The following is a 17,611-nucleotide window of genomic DNA, read 5'->3' on the forward strand; positions in this document are numbered from 1 at the left end:
AATGCGGAATACAGGGTTAATGGTAGGGTTCTTGGCAATGTGGAGGAGCAGAGAGATCTTGGGGTCTATGTTCATAGTTCTTTGAAAGTTGCCACTCAAGTGGATAGAGCTGTGAAGAAGGCCTATGGTGTGCTAGCGTTCATTAGCAGAGGGATTGAATTTAAGAGCTGTGAGGTGATGATGCAGCTGTACAAAACCTTGGTCAGGCCACATTTGGAGTACTGTGTGCAGTTCTGGTCACCTCATTTTAGGAAGGATGTGGAAGCTTTGGAAAAGGTGCAAAGGAGATTTACCAGGATGTTGCCTGGAATGGAGAGTAGGTCATACGAGGAAAGGTTGAGGGTGCTAGGCCTTTTCTCATTAGAACGGAGAAGGATGAGGGGCGACTTGATAGAGGTTTATAAGATGATCAGGGGAATAGATAGAGTAGACAGTCAGAGACTTTTTCCCCGGGTGGAACACACCATTACAAGGGGACATAAATTTAAGATAAATGGTGGAAGATATAGAGGGGATGTCAGAGGTAGGTTCTTTACCCAGAGAGTAGTGGGGGCATGGAATGCACTGCCTGTGGTAGTAGTTGAGTCGGAAAATTTATGGACCTTCAAGCGGCTATTGGATAGGTACTTGGATTAGGGTAGATTAAGGGAGTGTAGGTTAACTTCTTAAGGGCAGCACGGTAGCATTGTGGATAGCACAATTGCTTCACAGCTCCAGGGTCCCAAGTTCGATTTCGACTTGGGTCACTGTCTGTGTGGAGTCTGCACATCCTCCCCGTGACTGCGTGGGTTTCCTCCGGGTACTCCGGTTTCCTCCCACAGTCCAAAGATGTGCAGGTTGGGTGGATTGGCCATGAAAAATTGTCCAAAATTCTATGATTAACCTAGGACAAAAGTTCGGCGCAACATCGTGGGCCGAAGGGCCTGTTCTGTGCTGTATTTCTCTATATCTATATCTAATACATCTCTCCTTCTCTGCGCCTGTTCAACCAAAACATCTGGTTCAACATTGGAAAATCTTGGAACCCATCCTCTCTCACGTTGTGCCATTATTACATCTTTCCCATGTCAGAATGAGCATCAACGTGACTTCCAGCATCTGCTCCAGCCGCAATGTTCAATGCGGGGACTGCAAATCTGTCCAGTTTTCCCATGCTCCCATCACAGGCCTTCGTATACCGGGAGAAGACATTAGGTCATCCCTAAAGAGAGGTCAACAGGCATGAGAAGCTTCATCTGGGAGTGTACGTTTGTAAAATATATGCTTGCAGCGATTTGCTCCACATTTCTAAGACATGAATTATTTTCCTTAGGTACGCCTCCTGATCACTGATGCTGCCCGACACAAGTTGCTGGTGCTAACTGGGCAATGCTGTGAAAATACTGGGGAACTGATTCTGCAAAGTGGTTCATTCTCATTTCAGAACTTTATTGAAATATTTACAGACCAGGGGGTAAGTTAACAAACATTTTTACACTCTGATATTGATAGTGTTGTTCTGCAGTAAAACATTGCTTTGACCAAATTTTCTTTGGCCCTTTGGAGAGGGGGCATCAAACCATTCGGGGCTAAAAAAACTTGAATAGTCCATTATCAGTAGAAATGGATTATCAAATATGCTGGTGTGCCATCCAGCCATTGCTTTGAGCTGGCATTTAAGTCAAAAATGATGCCAGTTCAGCTAACATTGCGCTCTCCCCTTGGTAAACAGGCAGGTTTATATGCATTTAACAATTTCTTGCTTGCAAGGCAGAAATTTCAGACTGTGAGCAAATAATCACATGGTACTTTCTCCTTTAAAGACATTACGAACACCAAGGACAAAATTGGTACTAAAATGGTGTTTTGTATTTAGTTGAGTGATCTGCAAAAATTTACATAACCGCATTATTTTCCTGCAAAACCTAGAGGTTTCAGGTCACAATAAAGTTAATTATTGTTTACAGTAATCAGACTTTGCACATCTCTAGATATATAGTCACCAAAAGGTGGTGAGAAAATGACCTTTACATGTGGGGAACATGAATGGCAAAATACAGTTCTTACATCTATGGAAATAGATGGGGATTTACTGAATAGAATTGAGATTAAGAAAAAAATGAAAATGCATGCAAAAAAGTTGTGCTATCTTTATAATTTAGTTACATAAAGTTAAAATTAACAATTCAAAATATTTATTTTGGCAATGAAAAGTACGAATGGAAGGATATTGTATTGCTTCTTTCTACTGCAAGTATTCCTGATAAGCAATTATAATTTATTTGGCAGGAACTGAATGTACTGCAATCTATTTATAAAAGGCAGCACAGTGCTAATTGAGGTCTTTCACAACTAATTACTAATTAAGTATTATCTTTTATTCTGCTGTCAGATTGGAGAGCTACTGAGCACCACACATCCAGCCAATAAAGCCAGCCTCACATTATTCTGCCTTGAGGAAGGTGATTGGAAAAACACAAACCTGGAAAAGCATAATCTGCAGGACTTCATCAATATAAAACTGAACTCGGTCTCCATTCTACCAGAAATGGAAGGACTTTCGGAATTCACTGAATATCTCTCCGAATCGGTTGAGGTACCGTCATCCTTTGACGTATTGGAGCCCCCAGCTTCGGGCGGTTTCCTAAAGCTGTCAAAACCTTGCTGCTACATTTTCCCCGGCGGGAGAGGGGACTCAGCACTGTTTGCTGTGAATGGGTTTAACATGCTTATAAACGGAGGTTCGGATCGGAAGTCATGTTTCTGGAAACTGGTTCGACATTTGGACCGAGTCGACTCAATTCTACTCACTCACAATGGAGCTGATAATCTCCCCGGAGTCAACAGTTTACTGCAACGCAAGATAGCAGAGCTGGAAGAGGAGCAGTCACAAGGGTCCACGGCCAACAGCGACTGGCTGAAAAACCTGATCTCGCCTGAACTGGGGGTTGTATTTCTAAATGTCCCAGAAAATATGACAAACTTGCAACCTAATTTCAGGGTCAGGAGAAATACTGAGGAAACCTGTCTTACTCTCCAGTATTTAAACAAATTGTCCATAAAACCAGAACCCCTGTATAGGACTGTAGGAAATGTTATTGATCCGGTAATACTGTTCCAGAAAATGGGCGTGGGAAGACTGGAAATGTACATTTTAAATCCAGTGAAAGGGAGCAAAGAGCTACAATTTTTCATGCAACATTGGTCCAGCAATAACAAAGCTAAAACTGGACTAGTGTTACCAAATGGCAAAGATGCAGAAATTTCATTTCCATATTTGACCTCAATATCCTCACTGATTGTGTGGCATCCAGCTAATCCAACAGAAAAAATTGTACGGGCCCTGTTCCCAGGAAATGCTCCACAGTACAATGTCCTGGATGGATTAGAAAAACTCAAAGACTTAGATTTCCTTAAACACCCAGTGGTAACTCAAAAAGAGCTAACAGCTGGCCTGGCCATCCCAACTGTAAAACAGGCCAAGATGAAGCAACGTAGCGACAGCAAGGAGAGTCTTAAATCTAATTTGAAGCCAGCTGCTGCTAAAGGAGTTAAGAAGGACACCAAGGAAGAAACAGCAGAGGTGGTGAAGCCCACTGCAGCTAATCAACATGAAGCTATCAAAGAAAAACTTCAAAAGGCGGAAAAGAAGGAAAAACCCGTGGTTAAGAGGGAAAAACCCAGAACAGAGTCACAGTCAAAGCCTGAGGAAAAGGAAACAAAAGCAAAGGAGGAAACCGCTAAACAGGAACTTGAAGAAAAAACGGCGCGGGATGACAAGCTAAAATCGGAGAACAAACCAAAACCTGTGAGGGAACGGGTTGTGAAGAAAGAGGTTAAAGCCAAGAAGCCGGAAGACAAGAAGAAAGAAGAAAAGGAAGTAAAAAGAGATAGTGCAAAGCCAGAGGCGAAGGAAGACAAAGCTGTTATTAAAAAAGAAAAGGTCAAAAAAGAAGAGAAACCCAAAAAAGAAGAAGCAAAGAAAGAAGCAAAGAAAGAGATTAAAAAGGAAGTGAAGAAAAAAGAAACACCATTGAAAGAAGTGAAAAAGGAAGAAAAGAAGGAAATTAAAAAAAATGACAGAGATGTCAAGAAAGAGCTGAAGAAACCTGTTAAGGAAGCTAAAAAAATGGCGACCGCAATTGAGGCCAAAAAACTACCAACGAAACCCAAAGTGGAAAGGAAAAGTGAACCGCTGAAGAAGGAAGACACTACTACAAGTAAACCAAAAGAAAAAGGAAAGCCAAAACCAGGCAAGAAAGAGACCAAAATGGAAAAAGTCGCCATGGCAGGGGCAGCAGCAGCAACAGCGGCGGCAGCAACAGTAGTTGCAATGGCCACAGATGAACTTGAGATCGAACGATCACTAATGTCTTCACCAGAAGATTTGACCAAGGACTTTGAAGAACTTAATGAGGAGGAGAAAAGAGATATTGAAGGACCTATTGTCCCAACAGAAAATTCAATAAATAATGAAGTGCAAGAAACAGCACTTGCAAAAAAAAGAGGCATTATAACTCGTGGAGATTCTTTAGAGACAGATGAGTCTCCCGATGAAGGAATAACAACCACTGAAGCAGAAGGCGAATTTGAACAGTCTCCTCAAGAGTACATTGAATCTGGAAATAAGGTTGCATTAGAAAGATTTGAAGATGAAGGTGCTGCTTTTGAAGAATCCTCTGAACCTGGTGACTATGAAGAAAAGGCAGAGACTGAAGATGTTGAAGAGCTAGCAGAAGATATGGTGGAAAAGATGCCTCTAGGCAAAAACAGACATGAGCATATCTTAACTGGGCGAAAGGCTGAGATCGAAGATATTGAAGCAGAAGAGTTAATTGAAACTGAAGAACCAGTTGAAGATGAAGAGATTATAGAAAAAGAAGAAACAGAAGAATCTGAGGCGGGAGATGATCGTAGAGAACGAGAAGACTTTCTTGAAAAGGAAGCTGAAGAAGAGAAAGAAGATGAAGAGAATAGGGTAGATCTTAGTGAAGAAGCTGACATTTATGAAGAGAAAGATATAGGTGAGACTAAAACCACTGAGATGCATAAAGTAAAAATTTCATCGCCTGGTGCAACTTTGGATAAACTCTCTGCACTTCATTCTTCAATTATTGATCATACCTTGTCAATTCGTAATGAAACAATACCGACTGATTTTGAAAGTGAAATAACAGTTTCTGATGAAGAAACCCATGAAGAACCTCCAGAGGAATTTACAGCTACATCAGGTTTTACGCAGTCTACAATTGAGATTTCGAGTGAACCTACCCCGATGGATGAAATGTCCACACCTAGAGACATTATGAGTGATGAGACCAACAATGACGAGACTGAATCTCCTACTCAGGAGTTTGTAAGCATGACAAAGTTTGAAACTACTGTTATTGCTCAGGGTCGTGAGGGAGCGAAGCTTTCTCCTGTTCCTGACACTTACAATGGACTCTCGTTAGAAACTTCAAAAACTGAAGTGACACAGGGTGATGATTATCCAGCATCCGCATCAACAATATCTCCCTCATCTTCTCTGGAAGAAGACAAATGCTTCAAGTGCCCATCGACTGGCATTTGCATTCCTAAACCTGATGAATTTGAAAAACATGAGGACCTACAGACTGAAAAACAGGAGAAACAAATAAAAGATCTTGAAGCCAAGTTGAGCCCGGTAAGGAGTCCAGTTGGCTCATCGCCACAGTCTAGGACACCCTTGAGTGATCATAATGTCAACTTTGAATTGACTTCATCAGATATCAAGGCATCCACAGATCTCACAACCTCTGATCATGAAATTCCAGATGATCATTTAGCTAGTCCCGAAGAAAAAACCCTAGAGATGGCATCTCCCACACATTCTGGTTCTCCTAGTGCTGGCCACACCCCATTTTATCAGTCCCCAGTTGATGAGAAAAACAGCAAACTTGCAACTGAATTAACAGGAAAATTCCCAACCCCAATTATTATTGAGACTGATGATATGAAAATTGATGAGACCAGTCCAAGATATAGCCCCATGGATGAGCCTGTACCTGATTCAGAATCACCTGTAGAAAAGGTTTTGTCACCGCTACGAAGTCCACCAATGTTGGGTTCCAGTTCACCTGTTGATAGCTCTCCAAATGATGGAGAAGAATTCCCAGTACAATTTCTTGAAGGTGCAATGGAACTCTCAAGTGATAAGCTTAAACTACTTTCTTCACCTCATTTTTATCCAATAAATGATTTTTCATCCAGTCCTGCACCCCCTGTAAAAGAGCGTGCGGTAGGCTTTGAGTTGTTGACACCTAAAGATAGTTTTAGCCAAGAATGTAAAGTGGAAGAAAATGCTGTTCCAAACCTCCCGCCACTTGGCCCCTTTGAAGCTCATAAAACAACATCTGAACTGTCCCCAACCCTGGTCGATCTCAGTCAAATCGGTTCGATTAAAGAAGACAGCAAAATGTCTATTTCTGAAGGAACCACATCAGATAAGTCAGCTACTCCTGTCGATGAGGTGGTAGCAGAAGACACTTATTCCCATATAGAAGGTGTTGCTTCAGCTTCAACAGCATCTCTTGCCACAAGTTCTTTCCCAGAACCTACAGCAGATGATGTATCTCCCTCATTGCATGCAGAAGTTGGGTCTCCTCATTCAACTGAAGTAGATGAATCTCTTTCAGTGTCTGTTGTCCAAACACCTACAACTTTCCAAGAAACTGAAGTTTCACCTTCTAGAGAGGATTGCCCAAGGCCAATGTCAATTTCTCCTCCCGAGGTGTCTCCAAAAACTGCAAAAACCAGATCTCCTGTACAGGAAGTTAGGTCACCTGAGCATTCAACAATGTCTGTAGAGTTTAGTCAGGAGTCACCTGAACAGTCTTTGGCTTTGGACTTCAGTAGGCAATCTCCTGAACAGCCTGCGTTTAATGCTAGCTTCCAACACATATCTGAAAATGGGCCCACTGAAGTAGATTATAGTCCATCAGATATGCACGAGCCTGGGTTTATCCAACGTGCTTTGCCCATGCTTGACAGATCATTCTATGGTCAAGAAAGAGATCATTTTCAGTTTGGTTCAACCCCACCAACAGAGGTTTCCCCATCAACTTCATCTGCTCGCACACCACAAACAAGCTCTCCACTGCAAGAGGAATATGGTGTTTGTACTTCGATACTATCTGGAAAATCATTTACTTCCCATGTGCCATTACATTCAGAAAGGGTATCGTCTGCCCGTTCACCACAGACAGGTTCTCCACTGCAGGAACAGGAGGAACTGCAGATGTTTGATCTTGCGCAGCCCCTTTCATTGGCAAAAGAAGTACCTCACCTGCACCCATCTGATTCACCAAGCTCAGGTCTGCTGCAGGAGAAAACTCCAGTGGTATCATCCATGGTGTCGCCTTCAGAGCAAGTATCTGCTGTTTATGCATCACACTCATTCCAAGAGCATGCCCTCCCTCACAGCAAATTTCCAGTAATGCAGTCTGACATGGAAGAAATGGAGGCATTCAGCAGCAAACAAGATAAAGCCAAAGACATTTGTGAGCTTGGAGCTGAATATTTTGCATCTGGAACAGGGCATTCAACAGAGGTTCAACATGCTGCTGATACATGTTTTAAAACTCCTACTTCATTCAGGCACAATATGGCCGACCTTTCCCCATCTTTCATCAATCCAAGCCCATTAGAATTTTTTGAGCAAGATGATGCCCCTGAAGATCTCGAAAGACCACTGACTCAAGGAGGAGGTGGACAGCCCCCATCCGGTGGAAAGCAGCAGGCTCGGCAATGTGATGATACCCCAGGAACATCAGTCAGCGAGTCAGCGCCATCACAGACCGATTCCGATTTTCCTCCTGGAACAGAAGAATGCCCTTCGATCACTGCAGATGCTGCCTTAGACTCTGAGGATGAATCAGAAACTCTTCCTACAGACAGAACACTTGTACACAGGCAAATAGATCCCCCGCCTATTTCGTTAAAGGACCCTAGTCCTCCTCCACCACATCCAGATGTTTGCATGGTAGACCCTGAAGCACTGCCGACTGAACAGAGCTTGGCGAAAGCAGACAAGCCATTGAAGAAAGATGTTAAAGAGAGAACAAAGACCAAAAAACAGACCGCAAAGACAAAGTCTTCCTCCCCTTCCAGAAAAGCTGACAGCAAACCAAAGCATTCCAGTGCTCCTTCCAGAACAAATACACTAGCATCTACTAAGGAATCAGTTGATAAAACTGCAAAAACAGCTTCTCCTAAGAAGAAGGAGTCAGTGGAGAAAGGAGCCAAAGCTAGCACTAATCCAGAAATAAAGAGCGCTCGAGGCGATGACAAGGAAGCAAAAAATGCTACTAACACCACAAACTCAAAATCTACACATGCTACTAAAAGTCCAGGTAAAATGTTGAGATCAGATATATTGAATTTAGAGCCAGAGTGTCACACTTTGAGTATTTAATCTCTTTTAAAATAAATAAATGCATTTGCATGGAATTTCCTCTTGATCTCCCTCCCTCCAGGGCCTACACGGTAGCATTGTGGATAGCACAATTGCTTCACAGCTCCAGGCTCCCAGGTTCGATTCTGGCTTGGGTCACTGTCTGTGCGGAGTCTGCACATCCTCCCCGTGTGTGCGTGGGTTTCCTCCGGGTGCTCCGGTTACCTCCCACAGTCCAAAGATGTGCAGGTTAGGTGGATTGGTCATGATAAATTGCCCTTAGTGGCCAAAATTGCCCTTAGTGTTGGGTGGGGTTATTGGGTTATGGGATAGGGTGGAGGTATTGACCTTGGGTAGGGTGCTCTTTCCAAGAGCCGGTGCAGACACGATGGGCCGAATGGCCTCCTTCTGCACTGTAAATTCTATGAAAAAGCTATGAAAAAATAATCTTGGTGGAAACTCAGGAGGAAGTAATGTCATTTTTCAAGGATTTCTGCTGATTATCACCACAGTTACAGAAGGTAATTGGGGAAATAGTATGGAAATTCACCCACCTTAAACTGTACATAAATCCTTCCACCTTGTATCATCACCTCAAGTTTGAATAAGTTAGTGTTAAGGGGAAACAGGAATGCACTAAACAATAGAGTGTTTGTCTACTCACAGTGCTCCTTGTTATTTGATTTTGATACACTTTTGCTATAGTATTCCTCAGGAAAAAAATTATTGACCTGGAGCCATTTATTCCTCTTATTTTGAAAACTGCTCTGCGAGTTTGACCAACTAAAACTGCAGCTTATCAGTACAGAATTAATGAAATCCCTGCTTCTTGTTTTGAGTCACACAGACTCAAAACATTAACTCTGGGTGAAATTCTCCGACCCCCACGACGGGTCGGAGAATAGCGGGAGGGCCTTCCCGACATTTTTCCCGCCCTCCCGCTATTCTCCCCCCCCCCCCCCCCCCCCCCCCCGCCCAACTCCTGACACGAATCGCTGCCGCCGTTTTTTTACGGCCGGCAGCGATTCACAGCTGTTCGATGGGCCGAAGTCCCAGCCATTTACGCTGTTTTTACGAACGGCAAACAGACCTGGTCTGGCCGTTCGTAAAAACGGCGGGAACAACTCGCTTTTTATAACCATGGCACCGATTGGCACGGCAGTACCACGGCCGTGCCAAGGGTGCCATGGGCCCGCGATCGGTGCCCACCGATCGCGGGCCCGATGCCCGCGCACTATTTGTCCTTCTGCCGCCCCGCAGTATCCATTCGCGGGGCGGCTGAGGGGCATCCCGGCCCGCGCATGCGCGGGTTTCGCGCAAATACGCGATGGCGTCATCCGCGCATGCGCGGGTTGGAGTCTTCCAATCCGCGCATGCGCGGCTGACGTCATATGACGCGTCAGCCGGCGCTAACTCCGGCAAGCGGGCTTAACGAAATTCGTTAAGCCCGTGATGCCGGAGCTTGCGGCGTCGGGCTGCTAGCCCCGACCGGGGACCAGAATCGGTTCCCGGTCGGGAAGGGGCGCGGGCGGGTTTGACGCCAGCCTTACGATTTCTCCCGTTTTGGGAGAAACGCACCCCCTGTTTCTCTCTCCACAGAGGCTGCCAGACCTGCTGAGTTTTTCCAGCATTTTCTGATTTTATTATTCATTAGCTTATTGGATTTGAGAGATATGTGGGATGAATACAGTCCAATATTAACCTGCATATCTCTTAATATTCCACTTTGAACCAGGCTGGCTGGTCAATCATCACGAGTGTTACAATCCCACTTGACATTATAACTGGACGGGAAGATGCAAGAATGGAACCCTGACTCAAAAAACCGTAATTTAAATTTTTTTAAATAAAAAGTGGAGGAAGAATCACAGAACTCCTGGTTAGATTTGACAACAAGAAAAAAAGCATTAATTAACATAAAAATTTGGATTTTTGTGCAATAGTCCTTTACTCCTCCCTTGGCTTAACAAATGTACACCAATTTTAAGATGAACATGGATTACAAAGTACATGGGCGGGTTTCTCCGACCTCCCCTGGGTCGGAGAATCGCCAGGGGGGCCGCGTGAATCCCGCCCCTGCCGGCCGCCGAATTCTCTGGCACCGGAGATTCGGCGGGGGCGGTAATTGTGCCGTGCGGTCGGCGGCTGCTCGCAGCGACACCCCCGTCGATTCTCCGGCCCGCGATGGGCCGTAGTCCCACTGGTTCTTTGCCAGTCCCGCCAGTGTAAATTAGACTAGGTCCCTTACCGGCGGGACCTGGCGGTGCTGGCGGGCTCCGGGGTCCTGGGGGGGGATGAGGGGTGATCTGGACCCGGGGGTTGCCCCCACGGTGGCCTGGCCCGCGATTGGGGCCCACAGATACGCGGGCGGGCCTGTGCCGTGGGGGCACTCTTTTCCCACGCGCCGGCCGTGTCAGCCTCCACGACGCGCCCGCACATGCGCGGAACCGCGCTGGACGGCGGAGTCCCTTCGGGCCCGGCTGGCGTGGCACCAAAGGCCTTCCACCCCGGCCAGCGGGGCGCAAACCACTCCCGTCCATGTTTTGACACCAGCCCCTTTAGGATTTCTTTGTCTTAACTGCTGTACAAACTGCTCACATTTGCTTTAGCTCGCGATTCCCAGACTGTATTAAAATAGCATCAGACATTTGATTTATCTTTGAAGGCTGCTGTCCCACTTCAAATCTGGTTACTGCATTTTTTTTAAATTCATGGGCTATAGGCATCACTGGCCGGGCCAGTTTTGTTGCCCATCCCTGAGGGCATTTAAGAGTCAACCACATTGCTGTGGGTCTGGAGTCACATGAAGGCCAGACCAGGTATGGATGACAGATTTCCTTCCCTAAAGGACATTAGCGAATCAGATCGGGTTTTACGCCTAGCGAGAATGGTTACATGGTAACTTTTATTTCCAGATTTTTATTGAATTCAAATTTCAACATTTGTCGTGGTGGGATTCGAATTTGGGTCCCCAGAGCATGATTCTGGGGCCGGGATTCTCCAGTATCCGGCGGGGCGGGCCGTACTGGCGCCAAGGAGTGGCTTGAACCACTCCGGCGTCGGGCTGCTGAACACAGGCTCAAACAAGGCAAGCCAGTGCTTTAATTCATCGTCCTGCACCCTATTTTGATCGCTCCTCAAGCAAATTCCAAAAAGTTGATTCCTGCCTCTCGTGGTGTTATGCCCTTGTATGTCTTACGGAGTTCGACCACCTTCGGGGGCTAGGCTGGCACTAGAGTGGTTGGTGCCATGGCAACCGGCGCCGAAGGGCTTGCGCTGCCTGGCGCGAGTTGGTGCATGCGCAGGAGTGCCAGCGTGTTCCCTGAACCAGTGGCGTGATTCCTGAGCATGCGCAGGGGGTTTCTTTTCCCTGCCGGCCATGGCGGAGCTTTACACAAGCCGGCGCGGAGGGAAAGAATGCCCCCATGGCACAGGCCCGCCCGCAGATCGGTGGGCCCTGATCGCAGGCCAGGCCGGATCCCCCCGCGCCCCCCGAGGACTCTGCAGAACGCCCTCAGAGCCAGGTCCCACCGGTACAGACCTAGTCTAATCCACACCGGCGGGACTGGCCGAATACGGACGCCGGCTCGGCCCATCGGGGACTGGAGAATCGCGGGTGTGGCCAATGGCCCCAGACCGGCGTGATCCCCACCCCCGCCAAAAAAACTATGCTGGAGAATACAGCAGCCGGCGTCAGAGTGGCGGGGCAGGATTCCCCCCCCCCCCCCCCCCCCCCCCACCTCCCCCCCCCCCCCCCCCCCCCCCCGGGCGGGGGGGGGGGGGGGGGGGGGGGCTCGGAGATTTCTGTCCCCCGGGTCTCTGGATTACTAGTCCAGCGACAATACCACTAAGCCAATTGCCTCTTTAACTTTGTTTACTCTTCCTTGAATTCTTCTGAATAATATCTTTGTCTCTGTTCACTTAACTCCAGTGCTCTTAAACTTTCTTCCTGTCTCAATTCCTGGTTATATGGATTGTAACTTGTATTTAAAGAAGTCAGCCTCTTTGCAGCTCCCGGCCTGGCTGGTCTTTTTTCCGGCAGATTTGAGTTGTTCATTCCCTAAGTTCCGTCTCCAACTGCAATCAAATTAGTGAAAGTAAAACGTAAAAGCTTCTCTACGGTACAAGGCCCCAATTGCTAAGCAACCACTGCTGGTTTATTTACTCTTAATGCCCATTCTAAGCACAATAGAATCATAGTTGGAACATAACCAACCCCCACACATACAAAAACCTTTGTCCAGCATGAATCTAAAGGGTTTACCCTTCCAGGCCCAGAAATATTAAATTAAACAGACCAAATATTACCCCAGATATGGGGCGGGACCCCCGCTGGCTCGGAGTATTGCCGGGGGTCGGTGTGAAACCCGCCCCTGCTGTCCTCCGAATTCTCCGGCCCCCCAAAAATCACCCCGGCGTGAATCGCGCCGCCCGCCTCAGAGAATGGCAGGGACCGGTACGACTCAATGGGCCTCGGGGCCGCCCAAAATTCACCGGCCTGCGATGGGCCGAAGTCCCTCCTATTTTTTGCCAGTCCCGCCAGCGTAAATTGGAGTAGGCGTGGGTGGCCTCCAGGGTTCTTTGTTGGGGGGGGGGGGCTTGGGGATTTGGCCCCGGGAGGTGCCCCCATGGTGGCCTGGCCCATGATGGGGGCCCACTGCTCTGGGGGCGGGCCTGTGTTATTGTTTCGCACCGGCGGCTGTAGCTGTCCGCCATTGCCTGTGCGGAAATAAAGCCCTCTGCGCAGGCATGGGGATGACACCAGCACACGCTGGCGCTCCCGCGCATGTGCTAACTTGCGCCAGCCGGCGGAGGCCCTTCAGCGCCGGTTGGCAATGTGCCAAGCCACTTTCCCGCCGACTGGCAGGGCGCAAACCACTCCGGGACGGGCCTAGCCCCTGAAGGTGTGGAGGATTGTGCACCTTTGGGGTGGCCCGACGCCGGAGTGGTTCACACTAGTCGACACTGGGACCCCCCGCCTCGCCGGGTAGGGAAGAATCCAGCCCATGGTCTCACCAAGGCCCTGTACAGCTGCAGTACAACAGTACAACATCCCTATTTTTATATACTTTTCCTCTTACAATAAACACCAACATTCCATTTACCTTCCTAATTACTTCCTGTACCTGCCAACTGATGCACGATCAATCACTACTGAAGCGAGATTGTAGTCCAATTGAAGGCTTTAATGAACAAGTAGTTACCCCAGCAGCTCCGGTACAGAATGACTGCTGTGGGTGAAACACAGACTCTTATGCTCTGCCTGCTGGGCGGAACCAGCAGGCAGGTTCTACCACTCATACTACAGTATAAGGTACATCCCACCTAGGTATCGCGACACCCCTAATATAGCCTACCACACAAACTAATATTTTTTTGTGATTCATGTAGCAGGATACGCAGATTTCCATGTACTGCAGACTTTCGCAACCTTCATTTTAAATACTACATTGCTTTTCTATTCTTTCTGAAAGTCAACAGGTTCACACTTTTCCCACTTATACTCCGTATGTCAATGTTTTGGCTGCTCACCTAGCTTATCTATAATCCCTTTGTAGGCTTGTATCCTCCTATTGACAACTAATTTTCCTACCTACCTTGGTATCATCAGCAACTTTATTTACCATACTTGGTTCCTTCATCCAAATCATTGATATAGATTGTGAATACGTGAAGCCCCAGCATTGATCCCTGTGGCACTCCACTAGTAACAACTGGCCAATCTGAAAAAAGACCTACTTATCCCTACTCTTTGCCTCTTGTTTGCTAACCAATATTTACCATGTTAATATATATCCCCCCTCTCCCACTCCATGTATTCTTATCTTGTGTAGTCATCTTTGATGTGGCACCTTGTCAAATACCTTTTGGAAATCCAAATACACCACATCTACAGATTCTTCTTTATCCGCCTTGCTTGTAACTGCCTCAAAACGCTAATAATATGGTTAAATATGATTTCCCTTTCACAAAACCATGCTGACTCTGTCCGATCACATTATGATTTTCTAAGTAGCTGTCATAACCTCCTTCATAATGGGTTTCAGCAATTTTCCTATGACAGATGTTAGGTTATCTCTCCTTTCTTAAATAAAGGTGTTACATTAGCCATTTTTCAAATCTGCTGGGAGCCTCCTAGAATCTATACATTCTGGACGATTATAACTAATGCCTCTATTATCTTTGCAGCCACTTCTTTTAATATCCTAGGATGCAAGTCATTTGATCCTGGGGACATGTCTGCCTTTCGGTCTAATATTTTCCCAGCACCCCTGTTTCCTGGTAATGGTGATTGTTTTAAAACTCCTCCTTTCCATTAACCTCTTGTTTTTCAGGTATATTTGGGAGGTTTTTCAAGTCTTCTGCAGTGAAGACAGCTACAAAATACATATCCAATGCCACTGACATTTTCTTGTTTTCCATGATCAATTCCCAGACTCACACTCTGGAGGACCAACGCTGGCTTTAGTTACTCTTTTTCCAGCTGAATGCTTGTAGAAACTCTTATTTTCTGTTTATATATTACCAGCTAGCTTCTCTCATACTCTTACTTTCTTCTTCTTTATTATATTGTTAAGTGATGCTGGTTCTTAAATTTTCCTTTCTCACTGGGATACATCTTTGCTGAGAGTTATTCAATATCTCCATAAAAATCTGTCCTACCTTTTAACCTAGTTTCCCAGTTCACTTTAGCCAGTTCTGTCTTCATACCCTTATAACTACCCCTATTCAAGTTGAAAATGTAGCCCCGCAATTCTCCCCTTCAAAGTGAATGTGGAATTCTATCATGTTACAGTCGCTGTCACCCAGAGCCTCCTTTACCATGACATTATCCCATTGGTCATTATCAGGTCTAGAACAGCCTGCTCCTTGGTTGTCTTTAGACATAGAACATATAGTGCAGAAGGAGGCCATTCTGCACCGACCCACTTAAGCCCTCACCCCATTTAAACCCTATCCCCGTAACCCAATAAACCCTCCTAACATTTTTGGTCACTAAGGGCAATTTAGCATGGCCAGTCCACCTAACCTGCACTTCTTTGGACTGTGGGAGGAAACAGGAGCACCCGGAGGAAACCCACGCAGACAGTCACCCAAGGCAGAAATCGAACGCTGGTCCCTAGTGCTGTGAGATCGTGCCACCGTGCTGCCCATGAATTTATTTTCCAGCTTACCCTTTGCCAATCTGATTTGTCCCATCCACATGTAGATTAAAGTCAGCCACAATTATTGTTATACCTTTCTTATACACCCAATTTATTTCTTCCTGTATATTCTGTCCGACAGTATGACTGTTCCGAGGGGGCCGATAAACTACTCCCACTAGCAACCTTTAGCTGTTCTTATTTCTTACCTCTATTCTGAATCTACATCTTGCTTTTTGAAGCTTGGCTGTCTCTCATTACCATATTAATGGCCTGCATCATTTATAGAATGACCCCACTATCTTTTCCTAGCTTCCTGTCATTTTAAAATGTCAAATACCCTTCAGTGTATTTTCCCATAAGAGGCTGGTTTAGCACAGGGCTAAATCACTGGCTTTGAAAGCAGACCAAGGCAGGCCAGCAGCACGGTTCTATTCCCGTACCAGCCACCCCTAACAGGCGCTGGAATGTGGCGACTAGGGGCTTTTCACAGTAACTTCATTTGAAGCCTACTTGTGACAATAAGAAATTTTCATTTTCATTTCATTTCATGTTCAGGTCCCAGCCTTGGTCACCCTGAAACTATGGGCTGGATTCTCCGCTGGCAGGATGCTCTGTTTTGCCGGCAGCCCGGGGGCTTCCCAATGGTGTGGTGCTGCCCACAATGGGAAACCACATTGACTAGCCAGTGTAATGGAGCATCCCGCCGGCGGGGTAAAATGGAAATGTGGCGGGGCGGGGAATCCAGCTCCATGTCTCCGTGATGGTTTTCAGCTTATACATATTCATTTCTATCTCTGCTAACAGTTCACGCATTTTGTTACGTATGCTGCACTCATTCAGGTACAGAGGCTTTAACTCTGTCTTTTTTCCAATTTTTTGCAAGCTGTGGCATTATATGTTGATACATTCTTAAATTTGCATCTTCTGTCCCTTCCTGTCACACTCCAGTTATAATTTCCCAAATCATTACACTGCTCTATTATCTCTTTCGTTACCTTTAATTTACCATATCCCTTCACACATGATCCCACTCTCCCACTATTTAGATTAAAGCCCTCCCTAATTATACCACTGACTAGAACCTTGGTCCTGGCATTGTTTGGGTGAAGACTGTCCCAACAATACATCTCCCACTTGCCCCAGTACTGGTGCTAGTGCCCTGTAAATAGAAACACACCAATTCCCCCATACCAATCTTTGATCACACAGTCAACTCTCAAATCTTATTTATCTAATGCCAGTTTGCTTGTGGTTTAGGTTATAATCCAGAGATTATTACTTTTGAGGTTCTGCTTTTAATTTAGCTGCTAGCTGCTCTTAATCCTTAGTCAAAGCCCTTTCCCAGCCCTATGTCATATTGGCACCCAAGTGGGTCATAAATCTACCAGGGGAGCTTGGCTTGGTTACAACATTCCATCCTGTTATCTTAATGCTATATTATGGAACCTGCAGCATTGGAACTTGGCATCCCTTCCTGTTCTGTGCTGTAAGGGATTGTGCAAAGATGTCACCGGGCACCTTGAAACTGACATCTTCAAAGAAAAAGTTATTCATTATTCCTTTCCATCATGGGGCAGACTACAGCCGATAGGTTTGCAGACTTTAGGGGGAGGAGGAGCTATAAAATTCCCAGGTAGTTACCTGCTGTGCCCATAAATGCCCCAACATTAATGTCCTTAATTTAATGGATGGCCCACCTGCCCTCGCCCCAATTATTGATCACTTATAAGGGACACTCCCACCCAGTCTCAATTCTGAGGCTGGCAGGAGGTGTTAAGGGGCAAGGAGGATGTCAAAAAGTCACACTATTTCAGCATTGGGCAGTAAGTGAGGGCATATGGGGTGGCACGGTACCACAGTGGTTAGCACAGCTGCCTTACAGCTTCAGGGACCAGGGTTCAATTCCCGCCTCGGGTGATTGTGTGGAGTTTGCACTTTCTCCCTGTGTCTGTGTGAGTTTCCTCCTGGTGCTCCGGTTTCCTCCCACAGTCCAAAGACGCGCAGGTTAGGTGGATTGCCATGATCAATTTCCCCTTAATGTCCAAAAGGTTAGAGTTTAGGTTAGCTGTGG

General features: G+C 46.2%; 1 protein-coding gene across 1 annotated transcript in view; it reads left to right on the forward strand.

Moving 5' to 3' along the window:
* Positions 1 to 17,611, forward strand: part of map1b (microtubule-associated protein 1B) — a 154,690-nt gene that overhangs the window by 115,436 nt on the left and 21,643 nt on the right. Inside the window, exons 4-5 of the mRNA XM_038805420.1 lie at positions 1,313 to 1,453; positions 2,372 to 8,351. Coding sequence (XP_038661348.1) covers positions 1,313 to 1,453; positions 2,372 to 8,351 — 6,121 coding nt within the window. The remainder of the gene's footprint in view (positions 1 to 1,312; positions 1,454 to 2,371; positions 8,352 to 17,611) is intronic.

The sequence above is a fragment of the Scyliorhinus canicula genome, chromosome 8 (assembly GCF_902713615.1).
Source record: "Scyliorhinus canicula chromosome 8, sScyCan1.1, whole genome shotgun sequence".
Lineage (NCBI taxonomy): Eukaryota > Metazoa > Chordata > Chondrichthyes > Carcharhiniformes > Scyliorhinidae > Scyliorhinus > Scyliorhinus canicula.